At 42.1% G+C, this 12605-nt stretch overlaps 1 protein-coding gene across 1 annotated transcript in view; it reads left to right on the forward strand.

Annotated features, from left to right (window-relative positions):
• Positions 1-10941, forward strand: part of LOC108691500 (paired box protein Pax-6-like) — a 31949-nt gene extending 21008 nt beyond the window's left edge. The window contains exons 6-10 of the mRNA XM_018199262.1: positions 531-695; positions 1127-1209; positions 5891-6117; positions 6435-6697; positions 10611-10941. Coding sequence (XP_018054751.1) covers positions 531-695; positions 1127-1209; positions 5891-6117; positions 6435-6697; positions 10611-10699 — 827 coding nt within the window. The 3' untranslated portion in view covers positions 10700-10941. The remainder of the gene's footprint in view (positions 1-530; positions 696-1126; positions 1210-5890; positions 6118-6434; positions 6698-10610) is intronic.
• The last annotated feature ends 1664 nt before the right edge of the window (positions 10942-12605 follow it).

Raw genomic sequence — 12605 nt, forward strand, 5'->3', positions numbered from 1 at the left:
CGGACAGAACGGAGGGATGTAGGGAAGGTACCGGGAGGAATGGAAAGAGACGAGGGTGTGGTGCGCGGAGGCGGAAAGTAATCGCGGCCCACGGGGCTTGACGAGGGGCTACCCTTGCGCGCGTACGAACCAACGCCGACGCACCAACACGAGATGCGACCCCGAAGACCGGTCGCGCACGCCTGAACGCGCGGCGGTGTCTAGGAATCTCAAGAACGGCGGATCGTGTTATGGGATCGACCGATTGATTTGACACGAAACGGCAAACTCTCTTATAATTAGATGCTTCGTACAATATGAGAAAAATGCCGGAGATTTTGAATCTTTATCATTTAAATGATGGAAAAATGATTAAGTTACAGTTTAAGAAATAGAAGGAGACAGTCATTTTTTTGTACGATTATGATTATACTTGAAATGTATATAATATGAAATTAATCTTATTGTTTAATCGTAAATCGAGGAATACTTATCTTTAAGATAGCTGAAACAATACATTCTGAAGGAAAGGTAATTAATTCTTGTTCCAGACACCGGGTCTCTATTGTCGCATCAGCAGGAGACAACTTCGGACGGTAATTCGGAGCACAACTCCTCTGGCGACGAGGATTCGCAAGTGCGGCTGAGGCTGAAGAGGAAATTGCAGCGCAACCGAACTTCCTTCTCTAACGAGCAGATAGACAGCCTCGAGAAAGGTTAGTAGAAAATCCGAAAAATTATCAATTTTAACAGTCACTTGTATTATATATAATAGTATTATATATACGACTTTAGAAATCACATGCTTTTCCTCGACTATAAACTCTTGTTTCAATTAATTTTCCCTTTTTTAAAAATTTAATTGGACGTGTAATGCCTCGCAATTCACAATGTTGGCAATTATATAATTTTTCTTCTTGGCCCTTGAGCTTCTTCAAATTAAAACTTTTCACATATTTGTTCGTGATAAACTGAAAAGCAATCGGAATATCGACATATCGAGAATCGGTATTCTCCTCTATTCGGTCTTTGGAATCCGTTTGGTTGAGAGAAAATACGCAATAGTCGGCTTCGTTTATATCGCGATAATTAATGCCGACGACGCGGCTAAATAACGAGCACTTGTTGCAAACTGGTTTCGTTTCAGAATTCGAGCGGACACATTACCCGGACGTGTTTGCACGGGAGCGTCTCGCCGAGAAGATCGGATTACCTGAGGCACGTATCCAGGTGAGTGTGAATGTGCGAATGCGGCGTGTGTGCGCTTCCTCTACCGACATTCGCTCCACCCACCTGTCCTCCTCTCTCGCCCTCGCCTTCGCTTCGCAACGTTTTCCCCGGGCGCATCTTTCTCTCTTCTTATTCTTCTTATTCCGCCCGTTCCTCCTGGGAGGGTCGAACGGCGTAAGTGCGACGACGCCCTTTCATTAAACGCTTTTAACGTGCGGCCACGTGCTCGTACGTGGGGAACATTAAACACCTCCGACGGCGAGAGCTTGATGCCGCATGCCACTCGCGAGCTCTCACTTCCAATGGGATTTCGTCACCTCTTTCGTCCGATCGCACCGCTTCGTCGCCATTTATGTATTATTCTTATGTACGCGCGGGGTACAATTTTTCTCAGTTTGCGATACATAAGCAGATGCACGATTTATTTGTTTATTAGAATGTGCGCTAGAACATGTATTTTTCTTATAATACTGCATTTATGTGTTGGAAATTTTATTTTAAAAATTATTAAATGAGAATATGGAACACAGTTATACAAATCGAAATGTTTTGGATCGAATTGGACATTGCAAAACGATAATTGAATTTTATCCAATGTCCTGAAGGACTTGGAAAATTTTACAAATTTGAAGAATCTTTGATTGCGTCGACAAAGTCAAGAATTAAGGAAAACGAGAGACAGAATTTCGACGAAATAAGAATAATTTAAATTATAAGAAAACTCACAAAACCTTGCATTTAAAGTGGGTAATACTACTGCAATTCTTGTTCGTTTCCTCATAAAGTTTCTACAAAACTCTCTCCGTTCGCCAACGCTTTTCTGCAAAACGAGTTTATATTCTTCATGTGATGTAGCAAAGGCTGCAACTGGTAGAAAAATTGTGATAATCAAAGTAAAGGAAACATAAATATTAACCTCCGCGATAATTAAAAAAGTTATACAATTAAAGAGTTTCAAAGATTTTTTTAAAATCCGGACATTTGAATTGTTACAATATACTTATTTTATTTTAATGTTCTTTATATAGGCATTTCAAATGCTTGTGTTGTCTAATTGTAACTCCAGAATGAACGGATTAAATCAAAAGACCTATTTTAATTCATTACATTATATATTACTACATTTTGTTACATATAACGCGACACAGTTGAATTACAATTGTAGTCATAATTATATTTTCTTCCCATTTCTACAGTAATCTATTCTAAATAGTTATTAGCAACATGAAAATATTATTTTCAATGCGATTAAGTTCCTGTTACATGTGTAACCATATCCATAATACATGTTGACGTTGTTTAGCAATTCTCCCATTTCGATAACATCCTTCAGTTTTTAATCATACAAGGGCTGCAAAATGCCGTGTTGTATAATTATAATTAATACCAACGTCAAACCGTTAATACATACGTAGCCTTATCGAACATTGTTTGGCCGCGTTTACCTTCCACCTCCTGCCTCTCACCTGTACTAGCGCGGTATGAAGAGACGAAAGGGTCGACGAAGTGGCCGGCGGGGTTTAGTGTGGTGGTAGAGTAGCCGGGCGCGCTGAGCGTTATGTGGACGTACAAACAGTGCAAGACCATGTTGACGCATGTTTTCAAGCCTCGTTGGCTGGTATTGATCTTGCTAAGTGCAGGAAACCGGGAGTTCCGGCGTGGGAGGGAAAAGGAGAAGTTTGACGAGGAAGAAAGAGAGAGAGAGAGAGAGAGAGAGAGAGAGAGAGAGAGAGAGAGAGAGAAGGTAAGAGAGAAAGGAAGACTGAGTGAAAGAGGGTGAAAAGAAAAAGATAGTAGAGGTTGCTGGAGAGGAGGATAAAAGAGAGGAATCGCGGAGATCGCCGAGTTGGACCGATTGTTGGACGATCGTTGAATGGCAAAGTGATGTTGAATGTGAAAGACGAAGAATGAAGTGCCAGGAACTCTAATGGAACATAGAACACATTACGCGGTACGCCATGGCACAGCGTGGCAAGGCACACGACGCGTACGCGTACGCGGCATGTAAACGCGGCCCGTCCGAACCGCGAGGGATCGTGCAAAAGGCCTAAGAGGGTTCTCGGACGCAACCATGGCAACCATGGTCGTGTCCCCAGGGAGGTCGCCCTCCGATTGGCCCATCCCTCGCTTTTCCACCTATATACCTCGGCCATGGCCACGAGATTCGCCACGCTGTACTACCGTCACATCGTTGGCCGATTATCATCCGCGGCATTCCCTAAGTCGACTCGTGTGAGCGCGATGGTCGATACGCTACGCGAGGATTAAAGGGATTTTTGCTCCAGGGCAACTCAAATAAAACAGACACAAATAATAAATCATAAAGCTGAATGTTAGATATGTATGAGATCAGTATTAACATCGTCACGCAATTTTTAGATAAAGAATCTATCTTCTTCTCGTTTACATCTTTTTTGGGGGAGGGAGGGAGGGAGAGGAGGGGGGGGGTAAAAATGAGAGTCTTCGCAGCGTGTACAGTATTTGTATGCTTCATTAATCTTTGAAAGTACTGCGAGGCGTGTAAACGAGCGAATTTCTTGCGCTTCCAGTTGGCACATCGTGAATGAAGGTCGAAAGTTTCAAGGTCGGAAACCAGTGTCGGAAACCGGTCTCCATCGCATTTCAGCCATTGACGCTGAGAGGAGACTTGTGTTCTTTGAGTAGGTAACACTAAGGACCGAACGTGTTCGTATCACAGACTTTCGGCATGGATCGATTCGGACGAATTTTCGGAACGAGGGAGGACGAGTTTACAAGGGACGATAGTATTGGGCGGAAGGAGCCCGCTGCGGGCGAATGGCAGATATTTGACGGTGGGGTAGTCGAACACGATTTGCTGCGCCAATGGGAGGACAGGAGGATAGAATTTATTTTTTGATTCAATCGAGGACCCCCGTGCTCGTAGCGTGGCGTTATACGTGAGATTGCGGAAGGCTTGTATTTCTACGTTGATGGCATTTCTTTCCGCTGCGAAAAACATCCCTCTTTTTTTCCTGTATCGTACACGCGATAATTCGTTACGTCAAAATCGACAGAAATGGAAATTGCCGTTATTGCTTTGTCTTCTATTTTCATCTGCGCGCACTAGCATGCAAAAATATGCGGATTACTTTCTCAAAAACTTGCGCTTACACGATTACTTACATGATTATATTTACTGTATTAAATATAACTTATTAAATTTAGATTTTCTCCCCTTAATGATGATCATTATTTCGTGAATAAGAATCCGTCAATTGACATTTACATCAACACAATGATTGAAATTGTATATGACAAATTTATATCTATAATAATGAATAATAGTAAAGTATAATCGTATAGAGAATGGGGCATTAAAATATTTCATCATACATGAAAAGCGCAAAATTCATGTAAATGCTATTAAATGAAAATCGATCGAAATATTTAATCAAATAAATGAAAAAATCCATATTCGGTCAAAGCGGGTTTTGATGCCTAATAATATTTTGTGTGAATTTCATATAATTCATCTAATGATTTCATATAATTCGTAAAATAATAAAATTCGTGTAATTGTGTCTGTAAAATTGACATAATTGACTAAATAGTATTGCAATATATACATAAAAAAGAGATGTGAAAGCCAAATGCACGGTTCATGGATTGCTCTAAGTGCCGGCGAGGGAAAACCGATATATCGAAGGGGACGAATCCTCTTATCGCCGAAAGGAATCACAAAAATCAGGAAATCCGTGCAGGCATAGGATAGGGAAAGATAAACTCTCGATTTTTATTATACGAATCTCCATCGTGTTATTTGGGATATCGCTTCGACATAGTGAAAAGATATTTAGACAAAGTCATTCTTAATTCTTTAATATTTTCGCTACAGTGTCACATTTTTATATAATTCTGACGTATTCTCTATATCTCTTTCTAATTATAGCCCTGCAAAGAAACAAGGAGTCGATTGAGTAAAGGTTAAAGTTAATCGACGTTTTAAAATGTAATAACATCGCAGATAGAAATAATCAAAGACTTTCGACCCGTCCCGATAATATTAATGCAAGATTGGCGCGATATTGGCATGACGGGGTATATTACCAATATTACGTATTAGAGTACGCTCTTTCTCGGATATCGAGCTGTAATTTATAGTACAATCAGAAGCTTGAAAAGAGATACGTAAAATAAAAGCACGACAGCGAAAGGGGCGGCAGATAAAAACATGTAGAGAGAGGATGCGCAAGAGACCAGAACGAGAGAAGGGTGCTGTGCATGGGAAAGGACCAAGCGAGCAAGAGTAACTCAATTTCCCGTCTGACAACTGCTCAATCGCAATTAACAAATTGGAGAAGCGCCTCGTGCAAACTCGCGCCTCTGTTCGCACGAGATGCGAAAAGAGTAGAGTAGTCTGGGTACTAGATTTCGTGCTACCTGAAGAGTAGACAAGAGGCTCAGTCGGATAGAGGCGGAAAAAAAGAGGGATGAGGGGGAGAGAGAGAGAGAGAGAGAGAGAAGGAGGGGAGGGAACGAGACAACAGGGTGTTTCGGGGAGGATGAAGGCGTTCTCTCCGGAGAGGAAGCAGAAGAGAGTCGTGGAGTGCGAATGAGTACGAATGCGGACGAGTGCGGATGATGTGAAATACCGTGCCGGCGGCGAGTGTGCGGCTGCACACTTATCGTGACAAAGGCACCGTCATTGTGTCGGTTGCAGGTGTGGTTCAGTAATCGCAGAGCGAAGTGGCGTCGAGAGGAGAAATTACGGAACCAGAGGAGGGCCGCCGTCGATCAGGTGGTCGCCGGTGGCAGCGGCGGGGGTAGCAGCGGCACCGCGCCTCCCGCGGCCACCCCTGCTACGCCACGGTTACCCTTAAATGCTGGATTCAACGCCATGTACTCATCGATACCGCAACCGATTGCCACTATGCCCGACACGTACAGGTTAGAGAATTTTTTTGCGTTAAAGAAACACCATTTTTCTCAAACGTAAAATTTATATGCAAGAGTAAATCTCGATCGTTCGGTAACAGCGCGATATTCATTGTTGTAAAAAGTAAAATGACTCTGCTGAAATTTTGTTAAATCTTAATCACAAAGCTAAAAATTTTGATGCTAAATATTTCTGTAACTGACTCTCCTGAAACTCCATTTGCAAATGTAATTACGTTACTGTAATTAGAATTTATGCATGCCAATGCATATCGTGACTTGTTGAGTAGTTGGTTGTTTTTCGATATGGATGCTTTTCTCACTCGTAGCTCGATGTCAAGCAGCCTGGGCGGGTCAATGGGTGGAAGCTGTCTTCAGCAACGCGCTGAGGGCTACCCGGCGTACGTGTTTCACGAGCCTCTCCATTCGCTCACGCAGTCTTACTCTCACGCGCACAGCGCGGCCGCGGCCGCGCACTCGCAACCGCATCGCGGCATCCCGACGTCTCACGGTGGCACCCCCACGACTCCAGGGGGACAACCCGCCGGACCAGGTGGAGCACCTTATCAGCCGACAACCTCGACCGCAACCGGTGAGTTCTCGCCACCGACTAATTTCTCGTGTTCTCTGTGCCTCGTGCTTTCAAGGTCACTCAAGAATAATTTAGGTAGAGCCAGGAATAATTAGAGTTTGCCGGAAGCAACTAACGATGTCCTCTTATAAGAGGAAAAATATTATATACATATAATCATGTCTTTCAAAATATTTACAAATAACAAAACGGTACTTTTTATCAAATTTAAAAAATTCTTTTTTCATTGCTTCTGCGATTTTCCGATTAAGCATATTTATATTTCCATTGGTTTTTATTACTCGTTATTTCTTATAGTTATTTTAAGAGTAGAAATTTTATATTACTATTAAAGATGTATTATTTTTTAACAGAATGAAAAATAAAAATATTACAGATTTTTTTATATTATATTTGAAAGTCATCCAAGAAATTTGACAGGCGATTAAGAACCTGAATAAAAAATTATTTCAATAATAAATACACAATTTTAAAAAAATAATTAAGATAAAATGGGAAAATTTTTACTTAAAAAATTTGAAAATTATATTATTTAATATAAATATTGATCTTATTGATCTGTTTTACGTGTATATATCAATTGTCTTTATATGGAAAGTATAAATTTCCAGTTTCTCTTTTTGCAAAGCTTGTACACCTTAACTAGCAAATACATCCTTAACTAGCAAAAATATCGAAATATTATATACATCTCTCTCTCTCTCTCTCTCTCTCTCTCTCTCTCTCTCTCTCAATAGCTATGAAATTTTTTTCTTAACTCTCTTTCCCATTGTTTAGATTATCTTCAAAAATTCTATGCATTCATTGATACAACATACAGTATATGTACGAGAATGTAATGATAGAACGAATTCTCGTCAAAAACCAGTAGGGGTTTTCGTTTCCAATTTTCGCTCGGCGAGCGACTGCCGTTTCTTCTTCCTCGTGCTCTAGCCGGCTCAAAGCGCGAAATAAAGCGTCGAGAATTACCTGGGAGCCTCTTCACACGCAATCTACATAGTCCTGCTAACAGAACAAGAGAGAGAGATAGAGAGAGAGATATAAAGAGCGAACGGGCAACGACGTGGTCGCGGCTCCATGCTCGCCCACGGAATTGTAAAAGGATTTTAAAACAAATCTCGCATGGCGCCGCTGGGCTGAATCGAAGAATGGGATGTTCGGCGGTTTTCCAACCCCGCCGATGTAGCTGGTGAATTTTCCATTTTCTCGACTCAACTTCTCTCTCCCTTCTCTCTCTTTTTTTTTACATGCCGGTTCCTCTCCACTCGGCTCTTTCTTTTCTCTCCCGACTCTCTTCTTCTGTTATCCCTTTTCTCCGTCTATCTCACTATCTCACCCTCTCGTCTTCCGTTTAGCGAAAGCCACCACGGAGGGTCGCGCCTCTTCTCTCTCTCTCTCCTCCCCCTTTCTTCCATCCCCTTCGCCTCTATACTCTTCCCTTCGTGAGGGATGTGCTCGCTCCTTCGTGTCTATCCATCTATCTGTCCTTCTCGTCGCCCTCCGCCGGTCTCCCTTTTGCCTCTTTCTCCGCGTCTCTCTTTCTCTCTCGCTTCCTCTCCCTCCTGAGGATATACAGGGGTGAACAGAGGATGTGGATGGGTTGGGTCTCGCCTCGGCTGGGCGAGCGCTCAATAACGTGCGAACCCAAAGGGGAGGAAATACGGGGGTGCGCGGCGTATCTACAGGAACGGAACGGAGCGGAGCACAAGCCGGAATGGTGGAATACTGCGGAACACGCGCGCACTGTGTGTCCCACCCCCGCTATCCCTCTCGCTGTCCCGAACACTCTTCTCGCGGCCGTCTTTCTTCCTTTCTGCTCTTTCATCCCTCCCCCTCTCTCGTTTTCCCGCCATTCCTGCTCCTTACGTGCGGAACGAGCCGCGGGTTATCCATCATAATCGCTTTACGTGCACGAGCGCCGTAAGGACTTTCACCGCGCTCGTTAGCGCCGCGCCTGTCCTGCCGGCTCAAACGGCGCCGTTTTCATAGTTAAGTAGCCGCCCCCGGAGTTAGCAGGATTCAACCGCGGAAACGAGCGTAACCGCGTGAGTTTGCCTCGCAGTTGGCGGACGTGGTGAGCGAGAGAGTTACGGATATTCGATTAATCCCTCGACATTGAGATGACAGTATTCGTTGGATATGAAGTTAAAGATGATGAAACTCTCGAGAGATTGGTGGAAGATGCGATTGAATGTCGGAATCTAAAAAGTCGCGTGGCCAAGAAATTATTTTGCGGCAGCATCGATCATCTTTGAATTAAAGTACCCTACATTAAGAGAAATGCTTTAGTACGTATAACCATTTATTTTGTCGATATGCGACTAATAAAAACTTTCTAACTTTTTATTTAAAAATTATTGTATTGTTCTATTATATTCAAATTCTTTTCAATTGGTTAACTGAACCAAATTTTGATTAGAACAATACAATTTTTAAATAAAAAAAGTGAAAAAGTTTTTGTTAGTCACATATCAATGAAATAAATAGTTATGTACGTACTAAATGTCTTTCAATTTATTTGATATTATCGTTGAATTACAGAAACGCAAATGAATAGGATTCTGTTCTATTTCTATTTTTTTCTATTTTATTTTCATGATTAACTTCCGATATTTTGAATATGTTAATTTTTAACTAAATAAAAGTTTCACGGTTAACGTAAATATGGCTCGCGTTCTCGTTGCAACGTTTGCCAAATTACCCGTCTTGCATTTATGCCATAATTATAGCTCATGCGAGGAACGAAGTTACGACGCGAGGCCCATAGAGCGTAAATGTTTTCGCGGCAAGTTTATATTGGATTAGACGCAGCTCGTTAAGGTGTTTAATTCAAATTGCAGAAGTGTGCGAAGCCGCCGCGCGCTATCATAACCGAATACTATTTATGCAACCGTCGCCGCGGGCGACACTCGCGAATGCGTTTCATGTCGTGTTTTCCGTAAATACGTACTCGGTTGTTTTTAGCGAATTAGTCCTACTACTGTGTTTCATGCGATTAATGACGCGTTCCGCTCGCAATGATAGTCGCAAGTTGCTGAAACTGTATTTTCTTAATCAAGAAGATACATGCATTGTTACAAAATAGTGAAATAAATTAAATCATTAAATAATAATGAGACGAGATGAATAATTTAATTTATTTAAAGCGACACGGAAAATTATCTTAGGAATTTTATTCTTCAATTTTGAAACTATCGAACGACATCCTACGGAAAAGAATGATTTTGTTGAAGTATCTAAGAATTTAACTGAATAAAAATTTGAAATAATTTTAATTTAGGGGGGATTATCTTATATGTAGGAATGTCCGAATATTTTGGCGCCTTATCATATTCATATTTATATTATAGCGTCTCAGATCGATTGTGGTTAATGTTCGAACGTTTCGGCGCACACATCTAAGTCACATCTAAGATAATTAAATTTAAAATTAAGAATATATATTGTATTCATAACATCTAACTTTGCCCGATTATTGGCGTTCCCTATCATAATTATGTATATTATTTATAAATAAGGTCGTACTTATTTTTGAAATAATTTTGTTGGACTATCACAAATTGGGAATTTCGAACAAACTGAGTAACGCTGCCAAAAATTTTAACCAATTGAATTAATTTGGTGTCTTACATAATTATTTTGATGGTTCAAGGAAATTATTTTCAGATCTGTATATAATATTTAGCCGATATTTTAGATGCTTCAGCGAAACTTTTTCTTTCGTGTGGAAAATTAAATATCTGTTTCTTGTGTGCCATAAGATTCAGCCCCCATCATTTGTAGCATCCGTATTGCTTCGCTCGTTTACAATTACTTTTTACCTTTCCTTTCCGTTCCGTTTTCCAGAGCCTCGACAGCTCTCGTGCCGTCGCATGAAATGTGCTCAATCCCCCGACATCTGAAACTGTTTCAGGAGTGATATCAGCCGGCGTCTCGGTGCCGGTGCAAATTCCCTCGCAGACCCCGGACCTGGCAGGCAACTATTGGCCGAGGCTCCAGTGATCCCAGCTCTTCGGGTTCCCGCCCGCGAGTTTGCTCGTAGGCCAGGAGAGCCCGCCGCCGCCGAGCGCCACCCCGGGTGCGGTGCCACGACCGCTCCTCGCTTCCCTCGGGATACCGACGCAGTCGACGCAGCATCAGGCCCCCAGCACACCGGCGACCACCCCCGTGCACAACTCCGACACCAGTGAGTGAAACGACTGAATTTCCGTGATCCGTGCACCGTCGCGCAAGTGTCATCCCATATCCCCGAGATATAGAGTGCGGCGTTTCCTCGCGCTTAATTGCCGACGGTGACGATCGCTGTCGGTGCGACGCCACGGTTAGACGCGAAGACAGACGCTACGAGTCGAAAGCTCGCCCTTCCGATAGTTCGCACGACAGCGTAACGCCGATCGCATCGAAGACGCGCGGTTAGTGTCGATTGTGCGTGGAATGAACACTGTTCCGAATGATGATACGAGTGTCCGAAAATGTTTCTTCGTTTTCTTATGTTTATTCTAAGTTGAAGAATTTCGTTCCTTTAATTTCGCGGTCATTTATTTATTAACGAACGTTGTTCCATCCACAAATGTAAGCTGATAAAGGTTTCTTATCAGAAACATTGACATTTGCTTGATAAATGACGTTGCAATTATATCTTGTAGTGTTTCGATTGATCGAACAATATTTAATTGTTCGTAGAGTTAATATCATTAATCGTGTAATTTCCTCGCATGTCGGATTAATAACTCGCGTCCTCGAATGTTTACGACCGTCAATTTTCTGAATGGCAATACCTATCTACGAAACTATTCGATTAGGATTAGGAGATAGGATAGGTTTCCTCTCCCTCCCCCCCCCTCCCTTCTTGAACAATTTGTAAATTTGCCAACGCCCGCATTGGCGATCAGTAATGGAGCAGCAGCTCGTCGTAATTAAATCCTCTTTGAAATTGAATGAAAAGATTTTTTTACCAACGTAATCTGATTACACAGAGCGGCATTTTTTAGACAGCACAATAAGTTTTATAATTCGAGCTCGAACCAATGGATTTTACCCATCTTCCACTTCGTGTCTGATCTAGATTTCGTAGATGTATACGCATGACCCCGGGTCACGCAGGGTAATTACCTATTCACGATAGTATGTGTAAATGATTTACGTTACGCTACCTTCGTAGGATTCACGTCGAGGATTTTCGCATGAAGAACCACTAATTATCGTCGTAGTTTATATCTGTTCAAAAATATAATTTCCTTAAGATATTCATTATACAATTTGAACAATTTGATCTCTCGTGCATTTACCGATAATTTTATTGCTACAAAAAAATCTTTTTAATAAGCGTCATAATGTGCCGGAAAAGTTATTTTTCACTTCGCCCGACATGCGCGAATTCTCCCTTTTAGTTTCCCCGAAGTCGATCGATGTCAAGAGCATTCATTAAATTTACAGCGGCTCTCTCGTTTTTCGGTATCGGGGAGCTTTATTACCGGATTTATTGGATAGCGCCGGGCGCATATTGTTTGCCGCACGTTGTATCGGTTTCCGGCAAATATTTTCCTTCGTGTAAGGGCGGCCGCGAACCGCGTGGAAATTGAAAGGGAGCCGCAGACACGTAGGCGGCTCCCGCCGAAATATATTCTCGCGAGAGTTTAGGGTGGTAGTCTCTCGATGAGGCTGATTTCGTTGCGGGAGGGACCGATTTTGCGGGGGTTGATAGCTGCCTGGAGGGCGGCTTTTTTTTTTTTAACAAGGCCGGCCATCGCGTCTGTCGGCAGATATGGCGTCGGAAGACACTGCTCTCGAAAGGATATTACGGCCCTAATTTACGTGATCAGTGTATATTGATCGACAATTTATTCGTGAAAAATATTCCAGAGTTATAAAGGAAATAATTTTTAAAGATATATTTATATTAATTTAT

The sequence above is a fragment of the Atta colombica genome, unplaced genomic scaffold (genome assembly GCF_001594045.1).
Source record: "Atta colombica isolate Treedump-2 unplaced genomic scaffold, Acol1.0 scaffold47, whole genome shotgun sequence".
In the NCBI taxonomy this organism is placed as follows: Eukaryota; Metazoa; Arthropoda; class Insecta; order Hymenoptera; family Formicidae; genus Atta; species Atta colombica.